The following is a 21,760-nucleotide window of genomic DNA, read 5'->3' on the forward strand; positions in this document are numbered from 1 at the left end:
TTATAAAGTGATCAGACCCAATGGTTGACATTCAGACCATTGTTTTCATTGTTCTGTACAAATGATCACAATTTGGGATAGGGAAACGTACAAGTAGTGAATAATGCGAGCGGGTTTAAGAAGCCTTAGACTGATAAAATGTACGGACATGAAGTCCTTGCAATTAAATGCTGCACAGTAAGGAAGTGATGTTCTTTGGCCGAAGCAATTTGGAGACAGATGCTCAAAACACTATGCGAGGGTCTCGACCCGAAACATCACCCATTCCTTCTCTCCAGAGATGCTGCCTGTCCCGCTGAGTTACTCCAGCATTTTGTGTCTATCTGGGAAATCACATTGTGTTCATTTTAAAATGGCAGTGACGTGTCAATGAATTTCAGAAGTGGGGCCTAAAGCTGCTATTTCATTGTGCCTTTAACTCCATCGACATGGATGAATCTCGAGGAAAGTGTAAAGCAAAGTTACTCATTTTAAGGGTGTTTTGAGGGGTTCTGTTCACAAATATTTGGAGGTGTCAGGTCCAGTTCATCAGGTTGTTAGGAAAGTGTTTGTGATATACGGGCTTTGAAATTGGGACCAAATATGTAAACTTCGAAACGTATGCCGAACCTTTGTGAAACATTGGGAAGGCCAGAGTGTACAACTTGTTTAATCCTGGGCGCCTTGCATTGTGTAAGTTAATAAATCCTGGAGAGGCTGCACAAACCTTTCCCGTGTGAGAAAAGCCGTCTACAGGCCTTTGGGAAGAGTGTTAAAACCCTTACCTTGGACCTGTGAATCTCTCCATCGTCATCTTCTCCGCCCACGCCGAGCACCTTCCGGGACTTCAGCCGGCTCACCAGGTCAGTCTGGCTGTGCTTTTTCATCAGGGGTGGTTGATGTTTGGCAATCATGGTCGCCAGCAAAAGGCAGACCTGGTCGTAGACTGAAATCAAAGGGAGGGAAGGCAGTGAGACCGAGAGATCCACTCTGTAGATGCTGTGTACCATATTAACGACCCAGCAGTAAATGTAACTGCCAGATGATATAAATAATAGTCACATGCTTGCCTGGGTGAGTGGAACGTTGTACTCTGCAGGAAGATGTTATGAAACATTAACAACGTTGGTTGGGCCGTAGCTGGAGTGCTGTGCTTAATTCTGCTCGCACCACCACAGGGAGGGTGTGATTGCACTGGGGGGAGGGGGAGGGGGTAAAGACAACATTCTCCAGGATGTTGACTGGGATGAAGCAATGAAGAGAGGCTGCATAGGATGGGTTTGTTTTCCTTGGAGCAAGCAGGCTGGGAGGTATACTAAATTATGGGGTGAATAATGAGAAACATTCCCCCAGAGGAAGTTCAGGGTAAGGAGATGGGGAAGGTTTATAAGGCACCCAAGGAGGAATTTATTTCAATTGAGTGGTTGGAATCTGAAACATACAGATAGGGCGGTAGAGGAAGGTACAAACAATCCCCAGGTAACGACAGCTCTTATTTATAAACATCCTTAAATCAATTAAGTTGGAAAATACACAAAGATTGCTTTTTATTGTAACCATGTCCTACACCCACCACTTTCTGTGTGAAAAAGTTGCCCCTCAGGTTCCTATTAAATCTTTCCCCTCTCACCTTAAACCTATGTTTCTCGATTCCCCTACCTTTGGGGAAAGACACAGTATATTCACTCTATCTATTCCCTTCCAGATCTTATACAGCTCTATAAGATCACCCCTCAGTCTCCTGCATTCCAAGGAATAAATTCCCAGCCTGCCCAGCCTCTCCTTACACCTCAGGACCTCAAGTGCTGGCAACATCCTTGTATATCTTCTCTGCACTCTTTCCTGCTTAACATTATACTTAATAGAGCAGGGTGACCAAAACTGAACACAATAGTCCAAAGGCAGCCTCACCAACGTCTTGAACAACTGTAACATAACATTCCAACCTCTACACTCAATACCCTGACTGATGAAGGCCAATTTACAAAAAAACCTGTGATGCCATTTTCAAGGAACTATGTACCTAACCTCATCTATTGCACCCGCTGCTCCAGATGTCAACTTATTTACATCGGCGAAACCAAACGCAGGCTCGGCGATCGCTTCGCTCAACACCTGCGCTCAGTCCGCGTTAACCAATCTGATCTCCCGGTGGCTGAGCACTTCAACTCCCCCTCCCATTCCCAGTCTGACCTTTCTGTCATGGGCCTCCTCCAGTGCCATAGTGAGTCCCACCGGAAATTGGAGGAACAGCACCTCATATTTCGCCTGGGCAGCTTGCAGCCCAGTGGTATGAACATTGACTTCTCCAACTTTAGATAGTTCCTCTGTCCCTCTCTTCCCCTCCCCCTTCCCAGATCTCCCACTGTCTTCCTGTTTCCACCTATATCCTTCCTTTGTCCTGCCCCCCTGACATCAGTCTGAAGAAGGGTCTCGACCCAAAACGTCACCCATTCCTTCTCTCCTGAGATGCTGCCTGACCTGCTGAGTTACTCCAGCATTTTGTGAATAAATGCACTCCTAGATCCATCTGCTCTACAACACTCCCAGGGCCCAGCCATTCAATGTGAAGTTCCTGCACTGGTTTGACTTCACAAAATGCTACACCTCGCATTCATCTGCATTAAACTTAATTAACCATTGCTCAGACCACTTGCCGAACTGATCAAGATCCTGTTGTCATTTTTGATAGCCATCTTCGCTAGCTACAATACCCACCACTTTTGAGTAATCTGCAAATTTACTAATCATGCCTTCTACGTTCTGTTGCAAATCGTTGATATAAACCACAAACAGCAACAACTTCATTGTTGTTAAACATTTTTTAAGTAACTATTTTGATCACCAATTATTCTCTAGAACAATTGCTTGCATGGCCATTACACTGAGCAAACTGATCTAATCAGCATCTTCGTGGAGGAAATGGCTTTTGATCAATCCGCCCTCTAACCATTCTCATCAGAAGCCTTTTTCAATAGAAAGTACTGTTCAGGATTTCATACAACAAACAGCAATACAATGATTTGTGTAACAGATTAATAATGCCAGTTAAAGGAATGGAGAAAATCACAATGAGTTCGGCAAATGAGTCGGTATTAAACTGGCTTTGGCCTTGACAGGAGCAATCCCAGCTCAGAGGTTTTATGCAATATTAAATTATGCTGTAGAAGTAAAAGTATTCTAAGTGGAATTACGATAAGGCTCCACGCTATAACTCATTTTGACATTGATAACTGTTTCTTCATGTCAAAGTATAATCGAAAAGAGTCCCAGAGAGCAGGGGAGGAAAGCATCCTGTGATGGGACTGTTTCTGGAGCTGCTAATTATCAGGAGTGCTGCACCAGTTCTCCACGTACAACAGTGCAGTTTCTCAGTTGCTGCAGGGCAAAAATTCTCTAGAAGTTGAATACCCAGAGCATTAAGAATTGGATACATTTCACATAGAAGAGATGTTGTATTTCTCAATGTTCTTTGTCAAGCACGAACTCAAGGCAGTGGAAATTAGAAGTTACACTTTTCACCCCTAATCCCAGAAATTTAAAATGTGCCAAAGATCTAATTGCTGGTCACTCTTCCAGGTTCTCCCACTTTCTCTGCGAGTACACTGCACAGGGCCTGTTACAGAGTGATGCAGCAAGCAGAATTGCTGCCTTGCAAAACTCAAGCAACTCAGATTCATTTATGACTTTGGGTGCTGCCTGTGTGGAATTTGCACGTTGTCCACGTGACCATTTGAGTTTCCTCCGGGTGCTCTGGTTTCTTGACTCATCTCAAAGACTTGTGGGCTAGCAGGTGAATTGGCTACTGTAAATCGCTCCTCATGTGTAGGCAAGTGGTAGAATCTGGGGGAAGTTGATGGGAGTGAGGAAAATAAATGAAATGGGATTAGGGTAAATGGGTCATCATGGACTCAGAGGGCCGAAAGGCCTGCTTCCATGTTATACAGGCACCATCACTAATTGTAGAAGTAAAAAGATCCAAATGGGGAGATCTGGATGCACCATTTCCTTTGCTCATAGGGTATTGGAACATAGAGTCACAGCACAGAGGCCGGCCAGTTGGTCCACCATGTCTATGCCAGCCATTGAACATCTACACCAGTCCCATATACACACATTTGGTCCATAGCCTTCCATGACTCAACCCCACCCCTTCGCCCCCAAACTGCCTTATGCGTTTTGAGTGCGGAGTGAATTAAGACACTTAATTGTTGGTCACAACTTTTTTGTTGGATGGGAAAGGATTTGGAGCAAAAGTAGGACAAAATACTCAAGGTGCAAATTGGCCTTGATCCAGTGGGCTGGTGCAGACTGTTCCGAGAATGCTTTCTTCAGTGGAAATAAAAATCCCATATTCTGGTAATTATTCAACTTCGCTCAACCATGCCTTTTTCTGAGAGTTTTCTGTGCATGAATTAGCTGCTGTATTTCCTCTATTATTTTAATACCACAGGCACCTCATTTCAAAAGTACTTTGTCAGCTGTAATCATGGGATTGGAATTATAAATGCAAGCCTTTGGTTTCCTTAGATCCAGCAAGAAGCAGGGCGGTTAATCCAGGAAACCCCCAGTCTCTGCACCTGTGCTATGCGAGGGATTGTCCCCTTACTCATTTCAGCACCTGGAGAGACCTCTGCCTAAAGCAGCGACCTGCCTGAAAAGTAGGGCAAATACCGTGGTAATATTACCGTGAAAAGTCACGAGATAATGATATAGTCAGAGTTTGATTAATGTTCTGAATCGCAATGGTTCAGTTAAAATGTACTGCAGTCTCTCACCTTTCAAATTATATGAGTGTCTGAGCTTTTTCAAATGATTATACGAGCTACAGTTGATGATCATTTGAATTGACAACACATTTGGGTTACACACCAGGTAGAGTTATGGTGTGGTACAGCAAAGAAACGGCCCACTATGTCCATGCCAATGTTTTTACCCATCTACACTAATTCCAATTTCCTGTAAGAGCATCATATCTATCTGCGCCAACATAAGTGTTTGTTCTAAATGTCCCTTACGCATCGTGATTGTTTCTGATTCCACCACCTCCTCTGGCAGGTATTCAAGATATTCCAGATCCAGGTCCAGACATTGAGCACTCTCTGGGCAAAAAAACCCCTTATGTTTCAGATTTCCTTTAAAACATCTCTCTCGCAGTTTAAACCTATGCCCTCTTGTTTTTGATACCCCTGCCATAGGAGTTTGATTATTTGCCCTGTGCCTCATATAATCTTATATATTTCTTGTGTCATGCCTCATGATGGGATTAGCAGAGAAGGAGACCATGGCTTTGTCTGTGTCATATGACTCTGTGACATCCGTTGTCCCAAATGAGACAGTACGTCCGGTGTCGCAGGCACCAATGATGTACAGGCCCCCAGAGTGTTTCCGTGCTGATTGCTGAAATAATTAAAATGATTGGCTCTCTCATCAGTGAGAAAGAATTTTAATGTTCAGACCATATTTATATCAGAACTGATAAAGGTGTTCCCCCTTATCCCCCCTTCTCATAGTTTGCCCTTGTCTTCATTCCTATTGTGATGCAAGTGAACAAGACGTTGTTGGCTTTGGTTGAGGAAGACACTTCGTGAACAAGCTTCAAGTCACCAGCCATTTTAATTCTCCATCTAAGCTCTCGGTTTGCAGTTTCCTACAATGTCCCAACAAAGCTCAACTAAAATGGCAGCCCCCCCCCATGCTGCCAGCAGGCACCTCCTTGCTGTCTGCACTCTGTAGCTGCAAATACAACTTCAGATCAGCAGATGTCCTAGTTTCAGACTTCTATATTTCAGCATCTGCAGTATTTTGCTTTTGGTTGCTTTGCTCTGGTAAAAGTTTGTTTGCACTATTTTTGTAATTAGCTCCTGTGGAAAAACAGAAAAATCACAATCATGGAAATTGTTCAACACCGAAAGAGGCCATTCAGTCCATTTTGTCTGTGCAGGTTGCAAAGGAGCTCATCAGCCTGCTCCTATCTGCCAGTGCTGGGTCTGTTGCCATGCTTCAAGTGCACACCCCGGGAATGTTTAAATGAAGTGAAGCTTTCTGCCCCTGTCACAGCATCGGCTAGCGAGCTGTAAATTCCTGCTACCTTCTGGGTGAAACAGATTTTCCTCTTCTCACCATCAATCCTCCAACCTTCTAATGTGCAACCCAGGTCTTTTTCTAACCCCTCTGCTACAGGAAGCAGGCCATTCCTATTTTTGTTAGTTTAGCCTCTCATTTCTTTATACATCTCCCCTTGGCCTCCTTCGTTCCAAGGACAAAAACCTGAATCTGGCATCACAAAATGCTGGAGTAACTCAGCAGGTCAGGCAGCATCTTTGGAGAGAAGCAATGGGCGACATTTCTTCAGCATGAAGAAGGGTCTCCACCCGAAACGTCACCCATCCCTTCTCTCCAAGATGCTGCCTGACCTGCTGAGTTACTCCAGCATTTTGTGATACCTTCGATTTGTACCAGCATCTGCAGTTAGTTTCCTACCAAACCTGAACCTGCCTCGTCTGTACCGACCCTACAACTTTCCAGTCTTGGTGTTAACCCGGCGAAACAACAATTTGCAGGAGGAGCTCAATGGGTCAATTAGCATCTGCGGGTGGAAAGGAATGGTCAAACTTTCAGGATGAAACTCTGCATTCGGACGCAAATTGTTTGCTGCTTCAGATTCCAGCACTTGCAATGTCGTGTCAATGTCCTGATGAATCTCTCTGAACCTCTCCACTACAATCACATCATTGCCTCATGGTGGTAACTGTGACTCTATGCAGTACTCAAGTTGTGACTCAATTAATATTGTACACAGTTCCTACATTCAATGCCTTGGCCAGTTTAGGAAAGCATCTCGCGTGAGTTTTTATACCACCATTACCTGTTCTGCAACTTCGAAGGATGTGTACCTTCGAAGGTACTCTCTCTCTTGGTTCTTGGTCCTCCAAAATATTCCAAATATTCCTCCACTGGCCAATATCCTATTTATTGTTCATCCCCTTGCCTGGTTGCATCTCCCTGGATGCATCACCTCACACATCTCTGGGTTCAATTACATTTCCAAATTCCTGCCGAACCCACCAGATTATCTATAGCGAAAGAGTCGTAAAGTCACACAGCACAAAAACAGGCACTTTGGCTCACCACATTAATGCCGGACTTCAGGGACCCATCTATACCACTCCCATCTGCCAGCAGTTGGCCTGTAGCCTTCAACACCTTGACATTTCAAGCGTTTACCTGGACACTTCTTAAACGTTGTGAGAGTCTACATAGACCGTTCCCTCGGGCAACGCATTCCAACTTCCAACCACACATTGGCTGAAAAACATCGTCGTCAAATTCCCTCTAAACCTTCCACACCTCGCCTTAAGTTCATGCCTTAAGACATCACCGCTAGAAGGAAAAGTATCCGACTATCAACCCTTTCACCATCTCTCATACTTTTATCCACTTTCTTCAGGATCACTTCAGCTCCCTTGCACTTGCATCAGGAGCCCCTCGGCCTCCTCTGCTAATCTGGAAAACAAACCCAGTCTATCAGTCTCTCCTCATAGCTGAACATCGCCTGCAGTGGCATCGCATCCTTTCTGAGGTGTGGTGACTACAACTGCACACAGGGCTCCAGCTGTGGCCTAACTAATGTTATTAATGTTTCATATCACCTTCCTGCAGTGTACAACCTTCCTCTCACCCAGTCAACCACGTGGCCATTATTTATATCACCTGGCAGCTACATATGCCTCTAAATCATTAATATTTATTAAAAGGTCAAGGGGCCAAATGAAGAGTCCTGCATCGTCTCACTGCTCACAACCATCCGGTCACAAAAAGCCTCATCAACCATTAACCTTTGCTTCCTGCCACCGACCGGGACTATTTTGGATCCAGTTTGCTGCTCTCACCTGGGTCTCAATCTGCAATGTGCGGCCTTGTCAGAACACCAGCTCAAATTCAAAAACTTCACCACTAGTTCTGACATCTTTAGTTGATACACAAATTATAGAACACAACAATGTTGCGATAAAGCATCATAGACTTGAGTAATAAATGCCTGGGGACATTCTATATCCCAGGTTCAGCTTCATCCCTCAGGCTGTGACCAACTCAATTTTGCCAAAGTATGCGGTTTCAGAACTTCTGTCTCTCCAAACTCCACTGTCATCCCACACAGCCGTGGAAACACCCCTTCACTTGCAGTGCTACAGAGGAGATAATACACACTGCCCCTAAAGTCCTCGGAGGCTCCACGTTCAGCTGAATTTTTGAGACATCAGACAGTGCCCTGGAAATTCTGAGAGCATCTATGTTGTACTGTTGGTTGGAGATTTCCCAGGACATCCACAACCAATGCCTCCATTGTTAAAATATATCTCTTTGGTATTTAGCACCCAACCTTCACTTCCAGCTGTGGCAGCTCAGCCAACTGGAATGCTGTTGGGTAGCGCAGGCTGGTAGATCAGTCGGCTCTCCTCTACCCAGGAGGCAACTTTTGGAGCAGGAGGGGATGTTTCTGAGATCACTGCTGTGGGCATTTGAAGGTAATTGCTCCTAGAATGGAACTGGAATGAAGGAAAGTCAACCAGGAACAAGCAGCAGGCACTGTCGGCACGGCTCTCGGCATTAGTGGAGCCACAGACTACGTTACTATAGTCACAAGGATGATGGCAAAGCAAATGTGAGAGGCAACTGCACAAGGTCAACAAAATCTGCATTTTGATGCAACCTTTAGCTCTAAAGAGCATCCACGAGTACTAAATATATTTATACCAGCAGAAAATGCTGAAAACACACAGCAGGTTGGGCAGCACCAGTGGAGAGAGAAACATGTGGTTTATTTTCCCATTCCTGCATCTCAGGATGAAATATTTCTTCAGTTGCTTATCCATCCCATCTCTCTAGCCTAACTCTACCTTCCTTCAACTCTTCATATTTTGCCACAGGTTTAGTCGGTACTAAACAAAATCTTGATATTTTCCTTCCACTTCTTAGTGCTGGAGCAACTCAATGGGCCAGGCAGCATCTACAGAGGCAATGGACAGCCTTCTCACTCTGAAGACCCTTCTGAAGAAGGGTCTCAACCCAAAGTGTCGCCTGTCTATTCCCTCCACAGATGCTGCCTGATCCACTGTGTTCCCCCCAGTATTGGGTTTTGCCCAATATTCCAGCATCTGCTAGTCCGTGTGGCTCTAGCCTTAACACAAATCTCCCTCAACGTTCCTTCTACCACATTTTCCTGGTCCTTGTGTCTTTTATATTCATCTTACTCATGCAGTTATATCAGGTTTAATTACGTGCCGCTGCCTTCTAACCTAATGCTCAAACATTTGTCAAACATTTTTCAAAATGTATACGTCACAAATTCTTCTCATTAAACCGCTATGCACTCCTTTTTATAATTGACCTTTGCAAATACAGAGGCGGCCTTTTGTTCTTATGCCTGACCCCCAGGGATTTATAATTTGAATGGAAGCTTTAGCTGATGTAATGCTGGGAAACTAACGCAAACTCTGTCGCAATGCAAATACTTCACGGTTTATGAACTCCAGCCAAGAAGCATTCTTGCCGAGCTTGAGCTTTGCTGTAAACATCCATGGCTATTCTGTCCATTTTATCACTGGACAAGTGGGTATTGTCACATCACTGCTTGGAGTTAAAAACTACAATTCCCATGATTGTTTTGTTCAAACTCAGTCAGTAAAGCCAGGAACTCATGAGTTCCTTACATCTGTCATCAGTGCCATTTCCGTTGGGCCCAAACCTCTCCTGCATTGGTGCAGCATCCTCTCCCCCCCCACTCCCACCTCCCCTCCCCTCCACCCTCCCCTCTCCCCCCCACTCCCCCCTCCCCCCACTCCCTCTCCTCCCCTACCCTCCCTTCCCCTCCCCCTTCCCCATACTCCATCCCCCTCAACCCCCCTTATCCTCCCTCCCTCCTCCCTCCTCCCCCTCACCCTCCCTCCTCCCCCTCACCCTCTCCCCCCACTCCCTCCCCCCTCTCCCCTCCCTCCCCTTCCCCTACCCTCCCTTCCCCCCTCATTCCATCCACCTCAACCCCCTTATCCTCCCTCCCTCCTTCCCCCCACCCTCCCCCTCCCTCCCTCCCTCCCTAGATTTAAACTTTAAGATGTGAATAACTTAAAAAATATAATTTCAATAAAACTTCTTCCATTAGCACCAAAAGGACGACAGTGAATAAGGTGGGCCTAAAATTGTCACGCTATCGTGTACCGTTTTGGCTGTAGTTCAGGATCAAACAAACAAACAAACGAGAGTTTTAGTATATAGATGTGGGTGATAATGTAAAGATTTGGGCTGTGCGGCCTGGAATGTGCAGTAAATTATTCTGCTAATAGGTTTATATATGTCCCCTTTTAGACCAAAAGCAAACATTGTTAAATAAGAACCTTAACAAGAATTTACTTTTCTCCTCATTCCAAATACAAAATCAAGTATCGAGGCAAAATAATTATGTTTTGAAATAACAGTTTAGAACCAGCCGCAACAACAACAAAGTCTGAAGAAGGGTCTCGACCCGAAACGTCACCCATTCCTTCTCTCCAGAGATGCTGCCTGTCCCGCTGAGTTACTCCAGCATTTTATGGCTACCAGCCTCAACAACTACACAACACCACAAACTAGCCCAAGAGAAGTTAATAGTTTTGTTTTGTGTTGTCAGCCCATTGAGGTCTCTATAAAAAGCAACAAGGCCAGGAAGAGATGGAGGAATCTCCTGTTAACTAACACCTATTAGCTCCTGAGGAGACCAAAGAACTGACCGTAATAAATTTCTGTCTCACAAGCATCATAAGATCATACATGATAGGAGCAGAATTAGGCCAATTGGCCCATCAAATCTACCCCGCTATTCAATCATGGCTGATCTATCTCCACCCTAACCCCATTCTCCTGCCTTCTCCCCATAACCTCTGACACCCGTACTAATCAAGAATCTATCTATCCCTGCCTTAAATATATCCACTGCCTGCCCCCACAGCCTTCTGTGGCAACAATTTCAGTTTCACCACCCTCTGACTAAAGAAATTCCTCCTCATATCCCTCCTAAAAGAACGTCCTTTAATTCTGAGCCTATGACCTCTAGTCCTAGACTCTCCCACTAGTGGTAACATCTTCCCCACATCCATTCTATCCAAGCCTTTCACTATCCTGTATGTTCCAATGAAGTCCCCCCTCATTCTTCTAAACTCCAGCGAGTACAGGCCCAGTGCCATCAAGCGCTCATCATGCATTAAGCACGATAAAAACTGTAACGAAATCAAATGAAGTGTGGCCAACCGCAAACGCATGCTTGATGCAACAATTTTACATAACAGCCCAACTCCCAGAGCCATGCAGCAAGAACTCAGACTTGTTATGATCTGAGTTTGACAGTGACAATTTGTCTCTGAATTATTTTGCACCATTTGGCGGAGTTCATTACTCCCGTCTGTGGACAATGCTGCCTGCACGATGTAGCCACTTCAGATAGGGAATGAATGAAAATATTGAGAAAGCATGTAGAAACATAACCTGTAGATTTAACTGTTACACAGTGATTGGAGAATTAGGTTTTGTACAGTGGGATGGACAATTTCACTCAATGACTCATTTGAATTTTGGTTAGTGCATTCGCAACCTTTTACAATCTAAACAAAATTCAAATGTCAAATGTCATTGCTTTGATGGGTAATGCACAAATATTTATTGTCCATCCCTGATTTGTGGAAACAAGCCATTTTCATGAACTACTGCCGTCTTTCTGGTGAAGGAACTCCCACCACTGCCCTGGGGACTGTGCTCCAGTGTGACAACAAAGGACCAGAGATATATTTCCAAGCCAGGATGGTGAGAGACTTGGAGGGGAGCCTGCCGGTGGTGATGCTCCCACATACCTGCTGCCTTTGTCCTTGGTGGTTAGGGTTTGGAAAGTGCTGTTGGAATTTAATTTTAAGTCAATATTTTTTTGTACTGTATACACATTCCAGAGAGCTGGAACACTGAACACACATGCCAGAGAGCTATCCAAATTTACTTTGAACATGACAGATGAGAGATTATTTACTCTTATCTCTTAAACAACACTGATTTTCCTTTTTTTACAGGAGATGTGTATTGTCTGAAAGGCATAAACGTTCCCTAAATAGATTATATAAGTCTTTTGGTACCAGTAGAAGAAAGATTTATTTATTTATACAGTTATAAATGTGCACATTAGAATTTATCATTGGAAATTGACAGGAAATGTATCTAATCAGATACAAGAACTGTAATGCATTAAATATAAATTGAAGTATTAGCTTTAGGGAGTATGGAGCACGTAGTAGAAATAGAAAGAGAAAGACTGGGACAGAGTGATTGAGAGAGAGTTTTGAAAATAAGAGAGTGAGAGACACAGGGATTGACAAAAGAGATGTAGGTCAACAAGGCTGGATAAGAGGAGATATGACCTTCATGTCAGAAAGAATCATGTAAGGCCGACACTCGTATGCATATCCCTATGTTTGAATAGTCTCCACTCTCCAAAGATGGGAGCTTTTTATGTCAGCAATGTTCTTATTTAGAATAAATCTTTATTAAATAATATTGACAAAGATTGGGCATGAACCTTAAAGGAATTTTTATCGCTGGAACATATGGATAACACCTATGTCAGACTGCTATTTATTAACTGTAGGTCCACCTTCAATACTATCATCCCAACTAAACTCATCCCCAAACTCCTGGACCTAGGAGTCAGCGCTCCCTCTCTAACGGGATCCTCGACTTTCGGACCAATAGACCACAGTCAATGAGAATAGTTGACAAACATCCTCCAGGAAAGTTCTCAATATAAGGATGCGTTCTCAGCCCTTGACTATACTATGTGACTCTGAAGCCAAATTCTGCTCTGATTCCATTTACAAGTAGACTCACCACTGAGCCTACTGGAGACGTCGTGGGTCCAATCAGCGAAACATCGATGAAAGTAGGTGCCCACTTGATAACCCCAATGACGTGTCTGCCTAGCCTTTCTCAACATCGGAGGAGCATAGGTGAGTGCATAAGCCTCCCATCACCACCGGGAGCAAGTTGACATTTGGCACTTTGGATTTTTAACATCTTGTCCTGTGTATTTGGAAACATACAAGTTTGCAGATACCACCGTATTGGGCCAGATCTCAAACAATAACTACACAGAATACAGCAAGGAGACACAGACAACGATCTCTCCCTCAATGTCAGCAAGATTGAAGGAAGTAGTTAATTACTTCAGGAAACGAGGTTGTGTGGACTCTCCCAGACAATGTTAATGGTGCTGAAATGGAAATGGTCGAGTGCCTCAAGTTCCCAAGCGGAAATATCATCAACAATTTGTCCTGGACATACCGCATGGAAAGCACTCCAATGTTTCCACTTCCACAGAAGGCCAAGGAAGTTCAGTACCTCTCCAAAGACTCTTACCAACTTCCATGGATGCACTGGAGAAAGCATCATAATGGGATGCATCACAGTTTGGTTTTAATAACAGCTCTGCCCAAGATCACAAGAAAATGTAGCCCAGTCGATCACACAATCCAGACCCCAAACCCCTCAATTACTTCAATCTACGGTTCACGCTGCCTTGGAAAGCAGTCAAGGATCAGTTACACCCTGGTCATTCCCTCTTCTCCCCTTTCCCACAAGGAAATTCAGGAACTGTTTCTTCCCAGGCTACTGAATGGTCCTCTCATCATCCAAGGGTATCGCCCTGATCTCCCACCCTTTTTATCTCTGCACTTTCTCTGTAATTATAACACAATAATGCTGTAACACTATATATTGCACTTTGGTACTTTTCTCTTCGCACTACCTGTTGTAATTGTGAAATGGTTTGATTTCTCTCATGTATGCCTTAATTTGACTGGCAAGCACACAATGCTTTTCACTGCGTCTTGGTATATGACAATAATAAACCAGTACCAAACATAAGTTCATAAGTTGTAAGAGCAGAATTAGGCCATTCAGCCCATCGAGTCTACTCGGCCATTCAATCATGGATGGTCTATCTTTCCTTCTCAACCCCATTCTCCTGCCTTCTCCTCATAACCCCTGACACCAGTACTCATCAAGCATTTATCAAGCTCCACCGTAAAAATATCCATTGACTTGGGCAATGAATTCCACAGATTCACCACCCTCTGCCTAAAGAAATTCTTCCTCATCTCCTTTCGAAAGGTATATTCTTTTATTCTGAGGCTATGGCCTCTGGTCCTAGACTCTCCCACTAGTGGAAACATCCTCTCCACATTCACTTGATCCAGGCCTTTCACTATTCAGCAAGTTTCAATGAGGTCCCCCTCATCCTTCTAAACTCCAACGAGTACAGGCCCAGTGCCATCAAACACTCATCATGTGTTACCCCAATCATATGTTACCCCAGGGATCATTCTCATAAACCTCCTCAGGACCTTCTCCAACACCCAACACATCCTTCCTCAGATACCGGGCTCAAAACTGCTCACAATACTCCAAATGCGGTCTCACCTGTGCTACAAAGCCTCAGCGTTATATCCCTGATTTTATATTTTAGTCCCCTCGGAATAAATGCTAGCATTGCATTTGCCTGCCTTACTACCGATTCAACTTGCAAATGAACTTTTTGGGAATCCTGCACCAGCACTCCCAAGTCCCTGTGCACCTCTGATTTCTGAATTCTCTCCCCATTTAGAAAATAGTCTACATCTTTATACCTACTACCAAAATGGATGACTCTACACTTTGCTACGCTGCAGAGTAGTGAACAGGCGCAGTAAGTGACACAGCTACTATTGCACAGCTCCAGAGAATGGCTTTAATCGTGAACTTGGGTGCAGTCTGTCTGGAGTTTGCACATTCTCTCTGTGATTGTGTGGGCTTTCTCCTGGTTTATTACGACATCCCAATTACATGCAGGTTAGTCGGTTAATGGGCCTCTATAAATTGCCCCTGTTGCTCAGTCGAGCGGTAGACTCTGGGGACTGTTGATAGATTGTAGGGAATGAGGGATTAATGCAGGATTAGTGCAAATTAGTGATAGATCAAAGAACCCATTTCCGTGTGAGTTTAGCTCTATCTGGACTGTACCTCGTCCAAAGAACAACCACAAGCATCCCAGGGGACGGGTTTCAAGGGTTCTTTATTGTATGTGTGTCCTCCTGCCAACCCCACACAAGTATGACTCTCGTCATTAATTGATTGAATTGGACCTTGCCAATTGATGTACCTGGGTGTGTATAATCCTCAATCATAGCCAGCTACATCTACCAAATATATAGGCATTGAGGAATGACACGCAAAAAGGGTTTATGTTTGACCTCAAAGTCATGTCTATCCAAACTACTGCTTTATTAAAACAAGGGACGAGATGATCATGGGCAAGGATACTATAAGTTGAAAAGCTCATTAACTGCTTTAAATAAAAGCAGAGAATGCTTGGGATACTCAATGGGACCATCTGTGGTAGCATCTGTGAGGCTAGAATCAAGGTTGACGTTTCAGGTTGATGATCTTTCATCAGTTTTTCTTTTATGCCAGCTTGTTTTTATCTTGCCTCCACTGCTTGAACCTAGCACCGTTCTCACTGAAAGCTGTCGACCTGAACTGCGAACTCCGGTTCTCTCTCCACAGATGCTGCCTGAAGTCGAGTATTTGCAGCAATTTTTTACACTTCAAGTTTCCAGCTTCTAGTTTTCTTTTGCATTTGGATAATGATCATTTATGTGGGCTCTCTGGAGAAGGAGAGCAAGGAAAGATAAATTATCGGTGGTACAGTATCGTATGATGAGCAGAATTTATTTGTCTATCATTGGTAGTGGAAAATAATGACCAATGAGCATATTATTCCAGACAAATTGCAACAGGCAAATTCTTAGCCCAGAGGCTCACTGAAACTAAATATTCCTCCAGAAGGTGCCCCAGCAGCACTGTTATTCTCATGAAGGCCTAAGCTTGTAGCTGGTCAGTCCTCTGTTACACTTGGAGCTTGCACAATCTGCAGGCCCTTTGTGATGGCAATTGTAAAGCCACATACTGGAAATCTAAATACAGAAAATCTGGAGATTCGGAGCAGGCAAGAAGGCAGAGATAAACAGGGTTCAGGTCAAGACTCTACATTGGACTGTGCTGAAGGAAGATATTCAGCCTAAAACGTAAACTCTGTTTCTCTTTCCACCGGTGCTGACCGACCTCATCATGATGAAGTTGGGTAGCATGGGATTGGCCCCTTTGGCCCACCACATCTACGCCAATCTGCTAGCCCAGCTGCACTAAGAATCCAACCTGCTGAATATCTCCGGAGCTCTATGTTTTCCCCTCTGTGATGTTAAGTGCAATGGCACCAATGTAATCAGAAGAAGTCTTCAATCAGGACAATCAATCCTGGGAGCCATTCAAGTCTTTACTCCTGGGTCAGAATTTCAATCGTTGCCACATGGTCCATTGCCAACCCTCTTGGATTGATCTCTGTGCAATGGGCAGTGCAGTGGTACAGATAGCAGAGCTGCTTCACCGCTCCAGAAACCCAGGTTCAATCCTGGCATTGGTAACTGTCTGTGTGGAGTTTGCCCGTTCGCCCTGTCACTGCCTGGGTTTCATCCAGGTGCTCTGGTTTTCTACCACTGAAGTGGCCACCGTCAACCAGAGCACCCAAAGGAAAGTAGGATTATGAATAGTAGTTATTCACAAAATGCTGGAGTAACTCAGCAGGTCAGGCAGCATCTCAGGAGAGAAGGAATGGGTGACGTTTCGGGTCGAGACCCTTCTTCAGACTCTATGAATAGTAGAATCAGTGGTCGTAGAATCAGAGGGGGAGCTGGTGGGAATATGATGAGCCTATAATGAGATGAGTGTAGCATTAGTGTAAATGAGTAGGAAGGAAAGGCAGATGCTGGCTTAAACCGAAGATAGACACAAAAAGCTGGAGTAACTCGGCGGGACATGCATCATCTCTGGAGAGAAGGAATGGGTGACATTTTGGGAAGAAGGGGCTCAACCCGAAACATCACCCATTCCTTCTCTCCGGAGATGCTGCCTGTCCCGCTGAGCTACTCCACCTTTTTGTGTCTATCTTCAGTGTAAATGAGTAGGTGATGGTCAGCATGGTGAGCCGAAGGGCCTTATTCCATGCTGAAAATATATATCTTCTGGATTTTGCTGAAGGAAATCTGGGTCTAAAACAAAAATACTTTTGTTATTAAGCTACAGGAGATGTGAAAATAGCCCGAGAACTTGGTGTGATGAGTGCATTAGACCAGAGGCAGGATACGTATACCAGGATATGAGTGGCCTATGATGGACAATAGTTCAGTCACAAAATGCTGGAGTAACTCAGCAGGTCAGGCAGCATCTCAGGAGAGAAGGAATGGGTGACGTTTCGGGTCGACACCCTTCTTCAGACTGAAACAAAAATAGTCTGAAGAAGGATCTCAACCCGAAACGTCACCCATTCCTTCTCTCCTGAGATGCTGCCTGACCTGCTGAGTTACTCCAGCATTTTGTGAATACCTTCGATTTGTACCAGCATCTGCAGTCATTTTCTTACACTATACGTCAGTCACAGATGCTACATACATTGCCCTCCTGCTGGGTGTCCAAAATGAAAGCTTCAGTGCCATACAATTCATAGGATGGGCCAGCAAACAACAGCAGAGCACTCCCTGGCTAGATTTCCTCATCCCACATGCATGGTGTGGTTGCATGGTTACAATATGCAAGAGCCTGGAATTATCTGGGAACTGCCCTCTGCTCCGGGGAACAGAACTGTCTGAATGAATTGCCAAACTAGCACGTGGCACTAGGACTCACAGAGAAATGATACACTGAAACCCCAATGCAAACTCTCCAGTGTCTACTAGTGGTTGGGGTTAGGATTGAACAGATTGGCAGGGTAAAGGTTCCAGCGTCTGAATTAACACCAGATGCTGGAAAAGTGAAATCAGAAGCAAAAACACTGGAATACTATGGTCAATTAACACCATAATTGGGGGCCACTGAATAGGCAGAATGAATGTGTGAAGAAGCCGGTAGCAGAGGCTCCCTCATCCCTGGGGACTGTCTGTAATCTTGGTCTTAAAAAGGAAGGTCTGCATTTATATTGCCGATCAAAGCACTTTATACATACATAAGATGCGGGAGAATTAGTTGGCCACATGGTACAACAAGCCAGCTGCCATATTCATCATGTTCATGGCTGATCACTGCTTAAGGGTCATTTTTCTCTGCTTTCATGTCCCTTCATTCCTTGGATATCAGTCTCCATTTTGAATGAACTCGGAAACTGAGCCTCCACTGCTCTCCAGGGTAGAGCATTCTGCAAGTTCATCACCAAAGAGCGGGGAAATCTCTCCTCATCTCAGTCCTAAACTGCCACTCTTTACTCTGAGACTATTCTGAGGTTGGTTCTAGACTCACAGCCAGAGAAAACACCTTCCCTGCATCCACTTTGTCAGGCTCTGCAAGGGTTCTGAACAATCCTTGATTCTGAAGGATCCAGACCTGAAATGTCGTCTGTCCATTCCTTCCACAGATGCAGCCTGGCCTGTTGAGTTGCTCCTGCAATTTGTAGTTGTTCAAGACTCCAGCATCTCCAATTCCATTTGTCTTTACTGTAGGAATTCTGTTAGATTCAATGTGATGACTTCTAATTCTTCTGAACTCTCGAGGTTACAGAACTTCTCTATTTAGTCTCTCCTCAAGCAGCAAACCTGAAATTAGCAGTTGGGTGAATCTTTGTGACTCTCCCATTTTGGAAGACACATATGTTTTTAAATAAGTCTACTAAAATTATGCACAAAAACCCAAGCATTGCCTCACCAAGGCTCTATATAATTGTAGCAAGACATCTTTACTCCTATATTAAAATTGTCTCATAATAAAGTTTAACATACCGTATGCCTCCCTTTCTGTTGCTATACCTGCATGTTGGCCTCCAGTGACTGATTCAAAGACACAAGTCCCTTTGAACATCAACAGATGGTAATGTATGAAACACACAGTAATGTAGGAAACGGCAATGATTTTGATAATTGCCTATTATCAAATTTCTTTGGCCCTGACAGTACTGGAAGTATAAACATTAGCCAGTGCACCAGAGCAACCTTTCCTGCTCTTCCCTGAAGCAGTGTCATGAGATATCACACCCGTCTGAGAGCAGATGTAGTTGTGGTTTGATATCTCAGCTGACAGTGCAGGATAGTCCACGAGTGTGGGATCAACGTGTCAACTTGTGCTCAAGTCACCAGAGCGGAACTGAACCTGACAACGTTCTGCTTCTGAAACGAGAGGACTGCCAACAGCTCACACCCTGGACAGCCAGCAGTGATTCACTTTTTACTTCGGCCTTAATATGCCATGCGTGTGGGTTTCTTCAGCCGTCTGATGCGAAGCCTGTTAATTTGTCTGACAGTACTGCCATGCAAAGTGTCCACTGCATTAATTACTGATGGGACGTCTGACACTGAGAGGCAGGATTGAATGATGAAGTTACAAAAGAGCAGAGAGGCAGATTCATCCAAGCCCAGGTAAACCTTTAAACAGTTGGGGAGATGGGGTCGATGCATTTGCAGGATATAATTAAATACATGAGGGCAGGACAGAGTGACACAGTCAGTACAGCTGCTGCCTCACAGCTCCAATGACCCAGATTCAATCCTCATGTCTGGTTCTGTCTGTTGGAGTTTGCATGGCCCAAAGATGTGGGGGTTGGTCAGTTCATTGATCTCTGCACATTGCCCCAATCATTAATGATGAGTAGAAGCTAGAGGGGAGAATAAAATGGGGAAGGGTAGGATTAGCGTGAGAATGGATGTTTGATATTTGGTATGGACTCATGTTGAAGGGTCTGTTCAGTGCTGTGTTTATCTATGTCTCCGTGACTAACTGTTAGAAAATGCAACAACTGCTTCCAGTCAACAACTTGAATCACCAAGGCATGGATGGGTACAGACCAAATGGGATACGTAGGTGATGATCATCACAGAAATGATGGGCTGAATGGCCTGTTTCTGTGCTGTATAACTCTACTAGACCAAGTGGATCCGTTGGGCCTAAACCTCTCTTGCATTGATGCAGCACCCTCTCCTCCCCCACTCCCCCCTCCCCTCTGTCCCCCTCCCACCTCCCCCCCACCTCCCTCCCTCTTCCCCTCCCCTCCACCCCCCCTCCCCCTCCCTCCTCCACCTCCCTCCACCCCTCCTACCCTTCCCTCCCCCCCACCCCCTCTCTTCCTCCTCTCCCCCTCTCCCTCCCCCCCTCCACCCCCCCTCCCCCTCTTCCCCTCCCCCCTTCCCCTCACTCCATCCCCCTCAACCCCCCTTATCCTCCCTCCTCCCCCCCTCCCTCCCCCCTCCCTCCCTAGGAGATAGATTTAATGTGAATAACTTTAAAAATATAACACCGATTTCAATTAAACTTCTTCCATTAGCACCAAAGGGATGACGGTGAGTAAGGTGGGCCTAAAATTGTTGCGCTATCGCATACAGTTTTGGCGGTAGTTCAGGAACAAACAAACAAACAAACAAACAAGAGTTTTAGTATATAGATGACAACCTGGTCCATGTTACAGCACTTTTTGGAGTTTCAAACCTGCGTTGGCCACTATTTTATTCAGGCCTCAACCAGTGACGATTTAATGTGTGGATTTGGCAGATACTCAGAACTCAAATTACAAAACAAAAAAGGAACCGCTGGGCAACAAGAAAGAGAACGAGGAAATGCACAAAACTTGGTAAAGTGCACATTCTTTCCACACGCACCCCTCCTGTTGCCAGGATACAGTGGTTACATTTGCAGGCCAATAACACCGAGGCCTGGATTAACAATCCACTGTTCAAATCTCATTGGGCAGATGTGAAATTAAAGTCACTTCATAATATGGAGTTTAAAAACAAGCTGCCGGGGGTATCTACAGTCATGAAAAGCCATCAGTTCAGTGATGGGGTGAAAATCCGACGTCATACCAAGTCAGGCCTAGACCAACGCCAGGCAGTTAATTCTTACGTAGCTCCTGAACAAGCTAAGCAAACCACTCAGTTTGAGGGCAATGACTGCTAGCCTTGCCAATGACATCCAGATCCTGAACTGAGAAAGGAAGTGACTGGCAGTGCTTCCTGCTTCCTTCTTTCCCTGTGGACCTCTGGATCGAGAGGTCTTACTGAATATAGACAAAAGACTGGAGTAACTCAGCGGGTCAGGCAGCATCTTGGGAGAAAAGGAATGGGTGACGTTTCGGGTTGAGACCCATCTTCAGACTGAGTGTCAGGGGAGAGGGAAATGCTAGAAATAGAAGGTACATAGAACAAATAAAAGATATGCAAAAAGCAACGATGATCAAATAAAAGGTGGAGCCCACAATGGTCCATTGTTGGCTGAGGGGAAGGTGATAGTGTTGGAAACACAAAGCATCACCTCGTTATACTTCACCTCCACATGGCGGGCGGTCATTTATCCCAGGAATCCTGTTCCACTCAACACTCTCCTTCCACTCTCTCATGTCGAACACCCTCAGATCCCACAGATCAAATCAGAATTGAGCTATGTTAGTTGTGAACCACTACCATGATCCAGGTCTGCTGTTGTCCTCCACCACACTACATGGTAGCTGTAGGCTCACTACATCCTAACACCAGGCCAGTCAACCCACCTGCTGCTCGACCAGCAAATATCCCCAGCAAATCTGACAACTGGGAGCCAGTGACCAAAAGATGGGTTACTGTGGTAGATTTTAAAGTGGTAAATGTCAGAGGTTCAGTATGGGGCAGCTGAAGGTACAGCCTTTGATGGTGAGTGTGTCTACTGTGCA

The 21,760-nt window shown here is 44.8% G+C and overlaps 1 protein-coding gene across 3 annotated transcripts in view; it reads right to left on the reverse strand.

Annotated features, from left to right (window-relative positions):
* Nucleotides 1–21,760, reverse strand: part of LOC144602059 (tumor protein p53-inducible protein 11-like) — an 88,052-nt gene that overhangs the window by 38,469 nt on the left and 27,823 nt on the right. For all 3 annotated transcript variants that reach the window (XM_078414742.1, XM_078414741.1, XM_078414743.1), the window contains exon 2: nucleotides 765–925. In XM_078414742.1, coding sequence (XP_078270868.1) covers nucleotides 765–893 — 129 coding nt within the window. In that variant the 5' untranslated portion in view covers nucleotides 894–925. The remainder of the gene's footprint in view (nucleotides 1–764; nucleotides 926–21,760) is intronic.

This window comes from Rhinoraja longicauda, chromosome 18, assembly GCF_053455715.1.
Source record: "Rhinoraja longicauda isolate Sanriku21f chromosome 18, sRhiLon1.1, whole genome shotgun sequence".
Taxonomy (NCBI): Eukaryota; Metazoa; Chordata; class Chondrichthyes; order Rajiformes; family Arhynchobatidae; genus Rhinoraja; species Rhinoraja longicauda.